Here is a 17544-nt window from a genome sequence, read left to right as displayed (position 1 = left end):
ATTATGTCTGACGGATGGTGGTTTGAAGTCTCTAGGACTTACGGTTCCCGAGATATAAGCGAAGAAGCGTCGTCCAATCAGAATGAGCGGTGCGAGAAGAAGCGAAAATTTGACAAAGTGTTGAGGGTTAGGGTTAGGGTTAGGGGGTTAGGGTTTGCTCTGAAATCGTTTCACATTTGTAGAGAGAAACCCATCATCTTTATTATTTTCATAATTAAATAACCACTGCCTGATGGTCAGATTTCATTCAGGCCAGAGACCTGTCACAGGCCTATGAGCATGATTAGTTGTGGTTGCCATCTAGTGGTGACTCATTTTCCTCTTTAGGGTTCAGTACCAAGACACACATGACATACTGTATGTATGTTTTTATTCCAGATAAAGCAGAGAGTTTTTGGAGAGGCCTTCTTTCCATTCTGACACTCATAAACATAAATATTCTCGTCTGGCGGTGGTTGTGGTTGGGAATGTTGCCCAGAAGCTTGTTTTTGCAAATTCCAATCCCACAAGACTCAGCTTGCCTCCACCTCATACATACATATTTTTTCATTTAATATATTTTCCTTTCTTGTCAAAATTTTCTTAGAACTGTCGTGTTACAAGGTTATAAGGTTCATGTATTGGCATTGTAGAATGGTGTAGCGCAACAAAATTTTTTTTGTGTCTCACATTTCTTTTGTCTCTCCCTTTTTTCCCCGATTGGCAAAAAATGAATTAGCTTTCACTTGTACATATGAATCCCACAACTTTTTACAACCAAACAAACATTTACGCATCATTTCAGGCAACGCAGGCCGCTATTTTTAACAAAAACACTCCAAAAACCAATTGTACACTACCTGCCCTGCAGCAAATAGCAGACAGAAGTGTAGGATTTAGCAGTTGGAGACCAGAAACTAAACTAAAAGTGTGACTATTGCACTGACATTTATCAAGTGGCCAGAAACATGATTCCAAATTAAAGATAATGTTGCTCTCTGTCGCCAGATGTGTCAACAAACAACTGTTTATATCATATAAACGTTCACTGTCACGTTCACAGTTCACAAGGGGCTGAGAGATGAAACCACACCCTCATATGACAAAAGCCTCGACACAGCGTCGACAAACATGAGGCCTACAGTGGGTTTGAATATAACAATATGGGAAGTGGACACTTAAATTTTATTAACTGTCATCTGACTTTACTGCATTTACTGTTTATCAAACAATAATCACACCACATGAAAGCACTTTATGTATCCTTTAGGTTTAGGCAATAACCCATCCTTTGTTAGGTTTAGGACAATAGCATGGTTTGAGTTACAATCTACTGTTTCTGGCACAAATCCCTGAAGGCAATCTACTATGGGTGTTAAATTTCAGAATGTATTTGTCAAAGGCGTTTCCATTTAACACATCAGCACATCAAAGGCAAAAAACCCTGAAGCTAGACATATTAAAAAAATTATTTTATTTATTGCAATTCATGAAGTTTTATCTATTTTTGCCGTTTTTCTAGCTTTTCTATTCTTCAAAATTCACATAAAATACGTGACTGGAAAAGCTCCTCCTCTGTTGGCGCCTGCAGACCCACGTTCCAGTCATCTTTCCTAGAGAGTAGAGTCCTTAAGAGACTCTACTAGAGAGCTGCTGGTTGTTTGTTTCCCTGCCGTTCCCAGACACCGCCGGCAGATGTCGCCCTTCTCCATACCTGCGGGACTCCAGGTTGCCTGTTACAGATGTGCTGGCCGCAGCTCAGAACACACACACAGACGGCCAGGGAGAGGGGAGCGGGGGGAGGCTTTTCTTCGACAGCGTTAGCGCTCTGCATGGATCCCGTTTCAACGCATTCCTGCTCGTTGTTTACAGAGTGTCTGCGGTGTGTTCAGCAGGGTTGCGGAGTTCATTTGTTTTCGGCGGTGTTGCTGTTTTTTTTTTTAAACCAAGAAAACCTGTGAGGCGTTTCGGACGAGAAACAGATTGCTGCCCACTTCACCACGGCGGTGAGTTAGCTGTCATGTCTGTCCTGCATGTTTGTGCCTGTTAACGTAAACCGACATTATATATGACAGCGTTTAACGTGTAATCATGCACTGACGTTTTAACTGCAGCGTTTCACTTTTTTGTTTGTTGTGTGGTGTCGTTTTATTTTTATTTTTTATTTCCCTCCACGAATCTTGCACAATCTCGGGGAGCACGCTGGGGAAAACAGGTCAAACTATTATTACAAACTATTAAGCGGATTAAAAACAAACTCATTCAACTGAAGCTGCGGTGAAGAAACAGTTGGAGTTGTCTAGTAAAAGTAGCTTAAAAGTAACTCAAGTGTACACTTGGTGAAGCGTGGAACTTGTGTTTTTCTCAAGACTGAAGTGCGTTAAGTTGCTATATTTTGGTGCAATTATGGGAATGTACTGTTTATTGTTCAATTCTTAAAATTAAAACATTTTAGAACTGAAACATTAAAGGGATACTTCACCGGTGGAAACATGAATCTGTATTGACAGTGGGTCATATATGTAGTTGAAATGTAAAATACATTTAAAATTGGTTGAAGATTTGTTGTTGACCCAGAAAATGCAGACAGTGACTTTTTGGTGCATGTGGATGGAAGACAACAACTCCCACAATGCACAGCTCTGCAGGCCACTCCCACTGATCTGTCCCCCCTCCCCAGTCCCCAGACAGTTTGCAGCCACACATCACGTCTCAATGTCACCAAGAGAGAAAAACACAGAGATAATGACTGAAACTTTACTGACATGTCGCGTCTGCACATATTTCAAGTAAACACCCGGTGTTGTCGTCTTACTCCCTCTAACCAAAGCAGCCTCCGATGATGCAAAATGACAATATTTGCGTCATCGGAGGCTCTTTTTCAGAGTAGAAATACGGATATCTGGGGAATATGAGGGAATGATGCACGACCATTTAAAAATACTACCAGGTTTCTAACGATACAAAGCTTAATGCAAATCAGTGAAGTATTCCTTTAATCTGTGACTATTTTGATAATCCCTTGTCATTTTCCAATCAAACCTCCAAACAGTCCCTCACTCCAACTTCTTAATTGTGAGGATCAGTCTGCTTTCAGGAATAGATTACAAGTAGAAACCAAAAAAAGGATGAAGGCTCTATGCAGGTGTGTCCAGTTTTGAAAAGCTTTCACAATTTATTAACAATTCATTTACAAAACAGAAGATAAACAGTAATTTCTATATTCACAATTAAATACATTTTTTTAATTTTGACACTATTTCTCATTCATTATGTGCGTTACAAGTTACAGATTCACAGTGGATCTACAAGACCAGGAAACATTAGTGAAGTCTGACTCAAATGATTTTGTACTGAAGCTGCTGCTTGACAGTATTTAGAGCAATGTTCAACATCTTGACCAGAATAAGTATTCATTGTTTTGACGGAGAACCGTGTTATGGTCCGTTTGGAAAAGCCTCTGAAGCAGTATTTAACTTGAAGTAGTAAATTACTCACTGTTGCTCCTGAAACCTGACACCTCTCAGACAAGTGTGTTCATATTAGATGTCAAACCTTGAGCAGTTGCCAATTTCGCAATATCACTTGAGTGCTTGTGTTTGAACATGCGGGCACCGTTTCACCGTTTTGTTTGGTTAATGTTGGAGGTAAGTGGTCCCAAACATGCGGGTCTGGTTCTGGATGTCTGACAGCCCTGCTCTACAGGACTAGGGGGCCACTATCATGGTTTTCCTAGAGGATGTACATATTTTTGGGCATTCTGTTATCTCTTGACTCTCTAGGCCTTAAAAATAATGTATGTACATCCCTTTAATGGGGGATGGTCCCTGGACCCCGTAGGTTTGGGCTGAGCCCTGAATGTTCACGTCTGGCTCCTGTTGAGGATCTTTTTCTTTATCTCATGTTGCTCAGACAAAACTGTTTGATTTGACTTCATGACTTTGAGGTTTAAGAGATTTGAAATGGCCCTTTTTTAAGTTACAAGCTACATTGAAGATAACGTTTTTACACCCAAACATTTTGACTCATGAATGATGATAGATTGCTGGAGAGCGAGAGGCTGACGGGCAAAGTCAAACACATTCTTCTCTGAGAAGCCACATCGTTTCTCTCAGGATGGAGATACCCGTCCATAAAAGGAGAGATTGTATTGGAATTCATCCGATGCACAAAACCTCATGAATGTAGGACGTTAATGAATGCTAATGCTGCTCTGTGTCTGCTGCTGTACGGGTGAATTAACAGTCTGCTGGCACATTTGCAAGCACCGCTGTCCCAGCCACTTTGGGGTGAAACACAATATTTAGGGGAAACATGATACTTAAAATTGCAGCCACTCTGGCTTTAATTGACCTTAATTGGTGAGAAGTGCATACTTTAAAATCGTGACAATAGATACAGCAACATTTAGAAGTCCTCAGGACTTCTTTGTCTGCTTTTTACCTGAGAGGGGGCTCCTTTGTCTTCCTGTTTACTAATTGAACAAAAAAAATGTTCTCACCCTTTTTTAAAGTACGCACCAGTTCGTCAACAGTTTGCACCGTCTGCAGCCATGAGGGTAGTTTAGTCTGTTGGTGTTTCTTATCAGCATGAGAAACGCTCGCTTGTTCTCAACACAGCAGCTGAGCAGAGATTTCAAAGTTACAATGCTGTTACCACAGCAACGTTTATTATGGTGAATCATTTTTACTTCCGGCCCGAGCATTGGAGATGCACATATATATTTATATTATTATGTATTTAACCTAAACCCAAATCAGTAGTGAAAGATGTTACAGTTAGTATTTTTAGCATGTTGCCTCTTGAGGCCTATATAAATAATGGGGAGGGGAAAAAGTAGTCCAGTACTTATATATCAGCCAATATTACAAAAGTATAAACATAAACAAACTTTTAATAGCTAGCAGCCTTCATATTTGGCTATTATAGACTTCCCACAAGGAATTGTAATGAGGCAGGATACTTAACAGTTTATGAGGATGACGGAAACATCTAATTAATCTGATTCAGGCTATGAGAAAATCACCCTACTTATCACTTGATTTATTATCTCAGTACACAAGAGTTTATGGTCTCAATCGCTGAGTTCCATGCAATTCCAAAGTATCGTTTACACATTACCTTGAAATTCTCACACGGTTGCAACTCTGACAATAACGAAATAATGTATTACAAAGTATATGACACATTAAACTATGAAGACACTGCATGTCCTTGAAGAACGAACAAGGCGAGTCTCCGTCAAAGCTTCAGATTATTATTCAGAGACAATGTTTGGAAGTTTAACATCTGGCTTTTGTCTTCGGTGGAAAAGTCCACATTTAATTCCCGGGACAAACAAGTCACACAAATCTTCACACCCTTTTTCTGGCTGGCTGGGTTGAATCAGCAGACATTCGGACAATTATTTATATTTTTTAAACATCAAGTACAAAACTAAACACACTCCTCAAAGCCACCAGACTCCATTTCCATAAAAATCACACTTCATTCGTACTCAGCAGAAACAAAATAAAACTCATCAAACCCCTATTTTCCCCATCGTTCTACTGTTCCGTCACCAAACAAAAATAGAAGTAACCACAGTCAAATTGTCACTAATCCCCAATGTTGCTTCTGGTGCCAGCTGGCAAAAAGTTTTTCCTGTATTTAAAAAAAAACCAACCTTTTATACACTTTAATTTGGTCGTTGGAAGAGTAATAGTGACTTGTTTGTATGTTTCTGGCTGGTTACTTTTTATCAATGATGTCATCACAATGCCAACAATTAGACACATGTTGAGTTGCCTTTGAAATTGCTTTTTCCGTTATCTAAGTAAGGAGGCATCTCCAGATATATTATGGCTATTGTTGCGCCCTGCTCACAAAGGGCCAAGCCTCCGGGTTTGAAAAAAATGAAGCTGAGTAAACAAGATCTAAACCAGACCCAGAATGTAGTCGGGATGGATCGCACATGTGTTGGCAGCAATGGATGTCACGTTTAGAATGAAACTCTTCCTTCCAGGAAAGAATAAACTGAGAATAAAACAAATTTCATGAATGAAACATCCACAGAACTTTCAGGGAATACAGTTGAGGCATCGTATCGCTGTTAAATGAAGTGTAAGCATAAACAAAGTGAAGAGAGTGTGAGTTTAATTGTAAAAATTCTAAATGAAATCCTTTCAATTAAAGTTTAAGTGTAAATAAAGTTGAAGTGGAGCTGCTGAAAGGAATTGAACATAGTTGAGAGCAGATATCCAGTGTCTTTAATTCAAATCATTTTAAAGTAAACCTTCACATGCAGAAGTCAAATAAATCAAAACCCAGAAAAGCAGTAAATGATACTCTTAACGGGTTTAACAGGTTAAGAAAGCAAAAAGGGGGGGTCTCTTGGGTTCATGGCATTTATGAGTTCCAAGTATTCAGAAAATGGAAGCAGAGTTCAATCCAGCTCTATGTTCTGATATGGAATAACAAATATGCACCGGAGCAAACATTGAGTCATGTGATGAACGCTTGGATCTAAAGCACAGCTCTGTCACACTATACAGTTTAAGGATGGGCGTACCCCGCCTCTCCTTTGAAAGAAGTAGAAGAATGCTGATGGTGGTGGTGGTGGGCTGGGCCTTCACAGGCTGGGTGGACAGCAAGGAACAAACTAACATTGGCCACATGTTTCCTACGCAGCTCGACACCATGGCCGCCGCTCTCAACATGCTCCTGTTCTTCCTTCACATGTTCACTGCTTCAGCACTGGGATCGGCCTCAGGTATGTTTATGCATATCCAAGTAGATTGGAATTTTATTGTAATTATTTGATATATATTATATTATATACATACATCTTTTTTAATGTTGTTCTTGCTTTTTTTATTCTAATGCTTTCCTGGAAATGTGATGTTTTCTGATACCCAGATTTTGTTTTATTCTTGTTGATCTATTTGGTTTGGAATCAGAAATGAACAACGTGCTTTTAATGGGCCACGGGACGATTTAAGCCCCGGAATGAATCGAAAACATGTATAGTTGTTGTTGTGTGCTCTGCGCCGCTTTGGCATCGGAATGGATATGAAATGTGTTGCACAACGGCAAAGCCCTCCGCTCTGAGCGCTGCCAAGCAGGATTGTAGTGAAGTAGCTTCCCAGGAATTCTTGAGAGCAGAGAGTCCTCTGCTGCTGAACAATGGGAAGCTGTTTGGAGTGTCGAGGCCCCCCGTTTCTACACAACAGCCCCTCATTGGCCGCGTATTTGCATGCATGCATTGTATTTTATCCACAGATATAAACTAGGCCTGCATTAAAGGGACATCCTGTGCTTTGCCTTGTTATGTAATACTGTCAGTAGTTTAGCAGAGGTGTGGACGGAGGGCGTATTTTTGTTTCGGCTCTATAAACAGGGCTGCTGTGTTCTGACAGACAGTTTCCCCCTGTAGCATAATAGGGTAATTACTTACTACCAAATGGTCGATTTAAATCAGATGACACGTCACGTTTTTTCAAGCAGACATGGTAGCAATGTTGAGTTTGCAGATAATTTGCCTTCATTTCCAATTTTGTTCCGTGTGTTGTGGCATTTAAACCAGCCTCAAATTGTCTGCTGTCGCTGTGGTGAATGGCTCTTTGGGAGGAACGACCACATGTAACCGAAGAACAAATTTAACATGCTCATGATGTCAGCTTTTTCCAAGAGGGGGAATTCATCATGCAGGCTCAGCGTAACGCTGGCTGGACACTTTTTGCATTCATTTATTTAAAAAAAACCCAACAAAAATGACCACCTGAGACACGAGGACATACTCGGGTTTGGGGAAGGAATGCTAAATGCTAACAAAAATAATTGTTTGTTCATAGATCTCAGTAGCTCCTGTATCATATGCACCACCACCCTTACATTTTTATGTGCAGACTTTGACTTTTTACGAAAGAACAAGGTATTTTGAAAGATATATTTTGTATTCATTAGACTTTTCTGTCTACTGAAGCCTTGTGTGACTCTCTCTCAGTGAACTGACGTTGTTTATGAGCGGCAGTATGAGCAGCGTTGCTCATACTGCCGCTCATAAACAACGTCGGCCTTCTCTCTCTCTCCTTTAATGTTTTACCCATAAGGCTTGTCAGGTTAGTATTGGTTCAGTAATCACTGTTGAGAGCATTGTGGCTCTCGGCCAAGGAAGGAAACAGCTTTTTCTAAATGCATAGGATGAGGTACTTCCTCCAGAGTGCACTGATTGAGGCCCGAACATATAACTCTCTCGCTCGCAGGAAAGACGTTAATGAAGCCTTCCCACAGCCCACTGTGCACATGTTGTTAGATTGTATAATAGGAAAAACACACACTAGATAAGATGTGTTCCACGTGATAACACGCCGGATCTGCTGGATGTCTGAGTGAGTCTTTTTGAGGAAAATTAATACTTGCTGCTATTTTCTGCTCCCTAAAAAACTCAAGGCTAAAAGGAAACGCATCTGGGCTTATCAAAACAGATCGAGGAAGGATGTTTCGCTTCACTCTGGAATAGACGGTGTCGGCACTCTGCAGCACTCAGAGAGAAATCATGCTAATGTAGACATGTTTACTCCGAACGCCTCAGAGAGAGTCCTGTAATGAAGAGACATTGTAAATTGATATAACCACCTTGGGTATAGTGTGTGTGTGTGTGTGTGTGTGTGTGTTTGGTGGCTCTGATCTGAAAGTGCTCGGCTTCTGCTTCTCAAGTGTTTACTTTACTCTAGAAGTGAACTCTGTGTTGCAGCTGTTAAGCAAACACAACCGCACTTACTTTGGCAAGCAAACAAGCACAAAAATGAAGTTTTGCAAGTTGATCTAGTGGCCTTTGTTAAGGTGGACTGGGTCAGAATTAGGCCCCATGGAGCGGCGCACGCTCCCCTGTGTATTCCCCTTTATACCTTTCTGCCTCTCATTCAGGAGTGGAAGAAGTATTCGGATCCAATTAATGCGTTAAAAGGGAGCAAAACGTCAGCGTTAAAATACCCCAAAGTAACAGTTTTTCATTCACAATTATACCTGAAAATACAGAAGTAAATGTGTAACGTAAATGTAAAAAACTGAACATTTTAAATATGAATCCTGTCAATCCAAGTCCCTCTGTCTCACACCGACAAGCATCCACGTGTTCCTCTTTCACCACGATGAAATGAGCTGCATAGATGCTCCGCATAGCAGAGTGTCAAATTGATGTTTCTAGTAATCCTGAGCTAAGCAGAGTTCTTAGGAGGAGTCGAGGACATGGTAAACAGGTTATTTTTAACTTGTAACTGCGTTTCCCTGAAGCACCCACGGAGGGACAAGTGGTATCAATCATCTGCTCCCGGCGCTGCCTCGCGGCCCGCGGAGGAGCCATCTTGTCCTCGCCTGTTGGTGCTCGGCCAGCGGTTTGTGTGTTGTACCTCTCTGACGTGTCGTGTTCAGCTGAGTGCTGCTGCCGTCCCTGGAATCATTGATCACAAAGCCTCCCGGTAATACAATCAGCAGTGTTTACTTAATGGAACGGCTCCCTCGGCACGTTGTTTAAAGGGCCAGTCCACCCGCATTAAACAAACATGCATTTACCTCTAATGGTACAGCAGCTCTCTGTACATTCATGTAGACGCTCTAGAACGCTCTCATGTGAGATGCTCTAGAAAAAGGTAGGAAGGGTACCTTGGGTTATGATTGTTTTGTAAATTACTACTGATATTGTAAGACTTAAAAATAACATATTGGCCAATGTGTTATTGTGTCATTTATAATAGTTTGTTAAACACTTAGTGGACATTTACAGTTAATTACCCATCAGTGCTCTCTGGTGGAAAAACTATGTAATGACAACTGTATTTAGATGATTTAACTCCCACATACCATTTTCCTCGACCGCAATTTCATGTCACTTATACGGCAACACTCAAATATCTGTGATAGGATAATTGCATGCAGCCCAGCTGATGTTGCTGGTTGGCCCGTAGTTTTAAGATATTCGTCCCAGTTAATCTAGTTAATCCACAGACCTCACAGTCAGCAGTTTTCTTGCCCATGAAAAAAAATGTTGCTGGTCTGCTCTGTGGAGCAATCAGTCGTGTGAAAGAGATTTCACTGTTGAATCAATGTTGTGACCGCCACAAAAGATATCCCATGTGCCTCTTTTGTATCAGAAATGTTATCCTAAAACCTGGGCAAATAAAACAAGCCTGCTCAGATACGACCAGTGGCAGAGTTTTGTTTTTTTTCTCCCACTGATTGCAGCGTTGCACTCCCACAACATTGTCAGACTTACCACGGAAACTCAAAGTAAGTAATTATCTAAATGGATGCTGCTGAAAACAGATACTTCTGTTTTTTTTGTATTTTTTCCCCTTAAAACCCTGGAATCTACATTACCCATAATGTAGAAAATTGCTTATTGTGCATACTGTACTGCATACTGAACACACCACGGACACACAGCTTGTAAAAAAAGGATCCTAATTTTCAGTGCAGGAGCGTTTCTGAGTAAAAACAATGCAAATAGCTCATCTCACGACAGACAGTGACCTCTCTGCCTGCAGCGTTCGCTAGAAGAGCAGGGAAATGACTTCCAGGAAAACACTGTGAGTCATAACAGTTGCAACGTAGAAAAGCAAGCCACACAGAGTTTTACAACAATAATCAGGGGGTGATAGATGTAAGATTATTTTTCACTCACTCTCTCTCTCTGTCTCTCTGTTCCCTCCAGTCCCTCCTGAGATACACCCACACCTTACTGGTTGCGTCTCCACCAACATGGAGACTTTCCACTGCAGATGGAATGTCGGCGATTCCCAGGGCCTCGCCGCGCCGGGGGATCTCCGCTTATTCTACATTAACAAAAAGTAAGGGGGACATCTTTACTGAACAATCATTCAAACAAAGGACACGACCAGGCAGAGGAAAATAAATAAAGATGATTTGAAAGTATCAAAAATTGTTATGTGTAGGTATGAAGTGCATAAAAGGACATAAAACCATAGCTTGCATTGCAAAGACAGAAAGAAGAATGTTAGGAAGAAAGGAAGAGAAACAATAGACTGCATGGGAAGTTAGTTTGTACATACCGTATGTCTGAGAAACAAAGGGCCAGGTGTTTGCAGCAGATGTGAAGTGAATGTAGAGACAACAATGTGAAAAAGTCTCCAGTCCCACACATTTCCAAGGTCGAGCATTGGTCGCAAATCAAATGGGAACACGGTTGTGTCTAAACCTTATCTGGCATTTGGTGCACCTGCTATCTGAGGACAATAGGGGTTCTCTTTGATTAAATACCGAATATTAAACAAGTGCATTTATAAATATGTGAGATTGGGTACACCTGATATTATTCTATATTGTATAATTCTATATTTTTCTTTACATAATCCCCACTTCAGGCCTAAATAAAGCCAATTAACATCGATGGGTACTTTTCCAAGCCATAGTCTGTTTGGTTAGTCCAATCAGAGTACAGCTCATTCTTTTGGATTATTTTTAGACTGGTTTGATTTGATCGTTCTCTCTAGGGCTGCCACTTCCATGCAGGGAGTTCCAGACTTCCAATTATTGTTGTTGAATGTTTTCACTTTGACTCTGTACAAAAATCCCTTCTCCTCCAGTTGATCCTTCCTAAACGGCACTATTTTTATGGACATTATTCGGCATATTCTGTATTCAGATGTCAACCAAACATCGAACTTCTGCAGAAATCCAAGTCAGCTCACCTGTCATTTACCAGTGTCCAACTCAAGAAACGCCCACACAAGCAGCAGACTGGAAACCGAGACCACTTGCAACAGGTGGTCTCAGACCGGTTGTTTTGCTTGGCTCCAGAGTCTGATTACTGAGCTCACAACGTCCCCAACGTTGAACCACACAGACTTATATTAGCTTGTAAAAGCACCCAAAAATATTCAGTCATTTCTTCGAGTAGATGTTACTGTTTCACAGACTGCATGTTGTCTCTCCCTCCCTTGCAGACCCCCCCATGCTTCTCCTAAAGAGTGGAGTGAATGTCCTCACTACAGCACCGACAGGCCAAACGAGTGCTTTTTCAACGAGAACCACACGTCCGTCTGGACGTTTTACAGCGTCCAGCTCCGCTCAAGGGATCAAGCCGTCCTCTACGACGAGAACCTTTTCCACGTTCAAGACATCGGTGAGTTGGGCGGGATTAAAAGCGCATGTGAGGTTGTCCTATACGTCAGTGTTACTTTCCACTTATAAGTTTAAAGCTAGGATTTCTTTGTAACCTAGAGAAGTGAAGATACATGAGTGTTTGGCCTCCCTGATGCTATTGTGTCCAAATGGGAGCAAATCCTGCAGCCGGGTTCCGGCCGGGATGTTGACATAAGGGTCAATTTGCTATTTTTATCATGTACAGATGAATTAATTTAGTCCAGTGGGGGACTCTCTGACTCCAACCACCCAATCTAGAATAAACACAACAGTTCTAATACATTTAAAACACTGAAAGTCTTGTTCAATTGCTGATCATAAATCTATTATTCTCTGATCTGAAGTGCAACCGGATCCTCCATTCGGCTTGAACTGGACGCTGCTGAATGTGAGTTTGACCGGCACTCACTATGACATCATACTGAGCTGGAAGCCGCCTCAGTCTGCCGACGTGGAGACGGGATGGATGACGCTGCATTACGAGGTCCAGCACCGCAACGTCAACTCTGACCTGTGGGAAGCGGTGGGTGTTTTATTCCAGTCTGCTGGATTACACTTAGGTTAAGCACACACAATACATTGATGTCTATAGTGAGCTTTTTTATTATTGTTGAAGGAGATATGAGCGTTTCTTAGAGAAGATGGTGATGCTGTAGCTCTGCTTCTGTATTTTGAACCTTGATTTCGTCACCACAGCTCAACCTTGTGAAGAGCACACATCGCTCCATTTACGGACTTCCAACTAACGCCAATCACGAGGTCCGCGTCCGCTGCAAAATGCTCGGGGGAAAAGAGTTTGGAGAGTTCAGCGACTCAGTGTTTGTGCACGTTCAATCTGAAGGTAAGCACGGGAGGAAACGCTGTTATAAAAGTCTTTCATCCTTTCATATAAAGAGGCTGCAGCTAAATGTCCTTGTCACGCGTGAATCGACCCTCCAAATTACAGTTCAGCCGACAGCTGACACAAAATACATGTTGTTCCAGTAGTGACCTGTGTGTAAGGCTGCATTAAATTAGCATGACATTTTATTGGCCACACACACACACACACACACACACACACTTAAATATGAAAGTGGGCCCTTTGCCCAATAAGTTCAAGTGCCATAAAGTCTAAATGGCCACAATAAAAGGGAGCACCAACGTTCAAAGAAACACTTACTGCATTAAACGACCTGATGTCTCATTTATTCCTGACGGCATTGTCATTCTGCAGCTTAAATGTAATCATCATTGCAAATATAACAAGACGAAGCATCTACAGTGTAAATTTATGTGCACTTCTTTTCCCAGAGTCCAGATTCCCCGTGGTGGCCGTGCTGGTCTTCGGTGCCTTGTGTTTAGTGACCATCCTGATGCTGGTTGTCATATCGCAGCAGGAAAAGTAAGTATTTTACAACCATCTGGATTTTTGTGTCGGACCGGACGGGTTTTGAAAGCTGAAGTGAGAGTGAGCAGCTCACTTGACCTCGGTGTTCTGCCTCAGTACCAGTGTTATTGTATAAAGCTGCAGAACGGTGAGACATTCTGTATTTCTGCTATGCAATGTTTATACTGAGGTCTGGAGTCTGAAGGGTTTTGTTATCTGTTGCCATGTATATGTAAAGTCAAATTCCACACTTTTTCCTCCTTCAGGTTGATGGTCATTCTTTTGCCTCCTGTTCCTGGACCGAAAATAAGAGGAATTGACCCTGAACTACTCAAGGTTTTCATCCAGCTATTATTATGCTTTACTATGACTTCTGATTTATAAATCTCACTCTGTATTAAAGTGATTCTTCAACGAAAATGCAGAAGGGAAACCAGTTTTGCACCCACAGAAAAACCAAGAGGAAAATGTTTTAATTTTAATATATGACAATATTGTCTTATATTCAGCTCAATACTTTATTTTAGAATACAGTGACCCCACACTTTATTCACTTGTGTGTGCATACATGTACGTTTTCATGTAAGTTGTAGTCCCTTTTTGCTGTACAAGGGAGGAGGACCAGACTCGTAATAAACTGGATTTATGCCTGAAGCAGTTGACCTAACTCATCAGCCGAATGTGGATTGTGAATGTATCAACACTAATTTCTTTATCTCACAGAAAGGGAAGCTGGGGGAGTTTACATCCATCCTGGGCTGCCCCCCTAACCTGAGGCCGGAGCTGTACAACAACGACCCCTGGGTGGAATTCATCGATCTGGACATTGAAGAGCACAACGAAAGGCTGACCGACCTGGACACGGTCTGTCTCATGGAGCGCTCCCTGTCCTCCAACTGCTCTCCGCTCTCCATCGGCTTCAGAGACGACGACTCAGGCCGGGCCAGCTGCTGCGACCCAGATCTCCCCAGCGACCCAGAACCGTCACCTTTCCTTCCCCTCAGCCCAAAACAAACCCACAGTAAGGAACCATCGCGTCCAAGCTCTGGAGTCCAGAGCCCCGTCACCGGGGAGCCAGGATTCGTGGCGCCGGACAGAGAGGCGCTGTACACCCAGGTGAGTGAGGTGAGGTCATCTGGCAAAGTGCTGCTGTCGCCGGAGGAACAGACGGAGAAAAGCTCAAGCAAAGACACAGAGAAAGACATCGCGGGGGAGAAAGGGAAAGAGTTTCAGCTCCTGGTGCTGAACCCAGATAATGGAGGCTACACCTCAGAGGTCAACGCGGGAAAAATGAGCCCCAGGTTGTCCACGGGAGACATGAGTGAACCCTTCCAGACAGGTGGAGACTTGACTTCGTCACAGTCCTCGTCACATTCCCACCAATCAGACACCAGCCAACCTCTTCCTCCTGCTCCCGTCTACACCGTGGTAGAAGGTGTCGACAGGCAGAACAGCCTCTTCCTGACGCCGAACGCAACACCCGCTCCCCAACTCATAATCCCCAAAACCATGCCAACACCAGACGGCTACCTGACCCCTGACCTTTTGGGAAGCATCACACCATAGATCAGCGGTGGGCTGTACAGAGTCAAGAGTGTTCATTGTCCAATCCAAGGCACTGACGAGCTTGGGAACAGGTCTGACTATTGAGGGTTCCTGAGTGTTGAATGTCAGGTTTCCTAAAATAGTGGGAGGCATCTGTCCCCGTCTGCCACCGGCCCTGGCCTCCTGCTGCTACCTCCAACAGGGCTGTGAGGGCGTAGTAGCAGGTTTAATATGGGGGAGGAAGAGTGTTTTACTGCAGCTGTGGAGATGGCAAAGAGAACCTGTTTTTGTGTTTCTGTTGTGTCGATGAACAATGCCATTAAAGGCGGTCATTACATTTGAGGTCGATATTGAAAAGTTGAATTAAGCTTAAAATAAGAGTGTATATATACTTGTATATACTGTCACATGCTGCATTCCTATCGTTTTGTACAAGGCTTTCTTTTTGATAACATCAGGTCATGAGTGATTCATATATTCTGTGAAAGATCATGTGCCTTCTTTTTATTATGAATTACATTTTTTTTAGGCTTTAAGATAAATATTTTCACAATGAAACTCATTTAACCAATTCGTACATCGTGTTGTTGCCCACAAAAGAACTACTAAATCATGGCCTCAAGGATTCCAAACATCATCAGTGTTTCTTTGTTCATGGATAATAAAAGTTGTTTTTTTGTTTCCAGATGGTTTCTGGTCGACGGTATATTTAATGCAAATGAAAAGTTGGGGTCCTCAGTGTTTAATTTGTGCAGTCATTGTATTTTAACTGTTCAAGTGTTACAAATAAAAAACTTTAATACTTTTGTCATTTTTCGTCTTGTTAATACCAGGTAGCTTTAGACTGCACAGGCACAGATGACTGCATTTATTTTCTGTTTTCAGTGTACGAAGAGGAAGTCATAAAAAAATATAATATATAGTATGTTGAAAAAAGTCCTCGTCACGTTATTCGTTAGTAAGTGATTTATTTTGAAAACAACCGGAAGGTGTGTTAATTTCTCACCATGATGTTATCCTCAATTTATTCAGGTCACAGGTAAAGTATGGCAGCGCTGGGCTCGGAATGACAAAGCTCTCACAGGGTCTCAGTCAGAGCGAGCACGATTTCCGGGTGCTGTTCACGTACAAAAATGTGATATGAAACATGTATGGTGTTGTCCTTGAGGTGTGTATCTATTGTAGCAAACCTAACCTAACTTAACAGATCAAAGAGGACCTTGTAGATACATCGGGTTCCTGCTTATCACGATAAATGTCAGAGTATAGTATGTTGAAAAAATCATAGTATGGTTGTTGAAAACATTTTAAATAAAAAAAATATAGTTACTATACTATGAAAACTTTTTTTTAAGATTTTTTCGACATACTATTTTATTATTTACTACTAAACTTTTTTTTATAACATTTTCGACACAATACTACAACTTTTTTTAATCACATTTTTTCAACATACAAAACAATGACAAACTTTTCTGAATTGTTCAACATACCATACAATTACTTTATGTTTTGACATACTATACTATCACTTTTTTATGACTTATTTCCAGCTTACTATACTATGACTTTCTTTGACATACTATAGCTTGACCTATTTAGACATATTATATTATGACTTTTTTTCATAAGTCTGATTTATATTACAAATGTCATGCATTTCTTTGTATTGTGTACATTATGAGTGACTGTTGGTCAGGTCAGGAAAGCGCTAGCTGACTAGCTTTCTGGCCAAACAAACAGACCATGAATGTAGCCATGAAGGTAGACAAACACGTGCATCCATGGCTCAGCACACATGTTCTCATAAACAGGAAGAAACACGACCCAGATTAATCATTACAACCCCTTTTGACATTTTCCTACAAAAAATTAACCTAGCTGTAATTTCATGTGTCATGTTCATGATAAACACTGGTTCGAGCTAGAGCTGGTGTACGGTTTTTATTTTGTTTTGTTCCATGAGCATTTACATAAAACGGCATCTTCAGAAATTGTATGTCTTTCTATAAAATCTGCTTAAATCAATATCAGTCAATAACAACTCTATCAACTCCTCTCTATCTCAATCCACATCATAATGTAAAATTAAATTACAAATATCTACAAAACACCATGGATGGAGCCAAATGTCTCAACAACAACGACAAAATCTGATCCAGTGACTGATTTTGGTAAATTTTAACTTTCATGTATGTATTAACTGTCAACCGTGTAGTAGTGTCAGCACTGTCTCATGATAATATTTTGTGGAAAGATGATGAACAACATATTGAGTAACTGCTCGGCATGCTGCTTTTATATAAAGATTAGCATTGTTTTGGGAATGTCCCATTTGTATACACATATTAATGTCTGTATGAGTTTAAATTAAGTGACTTAACTTTATTTGCTCCCATGGGTCTTTGCTTGGCAAGTGAACAGTCATTTGGACAGTTCTGCTACTAGAGTCTTAATTCCAATTGCTGCTTTCTTTGAAGAGCCGATTCGGGTACTAAATTCTTTTGTGG

At 41.3% G+C, this 17544-nt stretch overlaps 2 protein-coding genes across 3 annotated transcripts in view; one reads left to right on the top strand and one right to left on the bottom strand.

Moving 5' to 3' along the window:
- The window catches only part of LOC311030208 (cytochrome c oxidase subunit 5B, mitochondrial-like), a 115875-nt gene that overhangs the window by 28451 nt on the left and 69880 nt on the right, over positions 1 to 17544 (bottom strand). The window lies entirely within an intron of this gene.
- Positions 1772 to 15840, top strand: ghrb (growth hormone receptor b). Of its 2 annotated transcripts, none has more exons than XM_084035349.1 (9): positions 1772 to 1985; positions 6649 to 6730; positions 10670 to 10805; positions 11922 to 12100; positions 12465 to 12643; positions 12817 to 12961; positions 13414 to 13504; positions 13756 to 13825; positions 14213 to 15840. In XM_084035349.1, exons 2-9 carry the CDS (start codon positions 6658 to 6660, stop codon positions 15053 to 15055), a joined length of 1716 nt encoding a protein of 571 aa, XP_083891475.1. In that variant the 5' UTR covers positions 1772 to 1985; positions 6649 to 6657; the 3' UTR covers positions 15056 to 15840. The 2 variants fall into 2 exon arrangements, with proteins under 2 accessions (XP_083891475.1, XP_083891474.1); XM_084035348.1 differs by having other exon boundaries at positions 6513 to 6730.

This window comes from Eutrigla gurnardus, assembly GCF_963514095.1.
Source record: "Eutrigla gurnardus genome assembly, chromosome: 19".
NCBI classification, from domain to species: domain Eukaryota; kingdom Metazoa; phylum Chordata; class Actinopteri; order Perciformes; family Triglidae; genus Eutrigla; species Eutrigla gurnardus.
The sequence above is the reverse complement of the archived record's forward strand: the minus strand, read 5'-3'. Positions and strand labels throughout refer to the sequence as shown.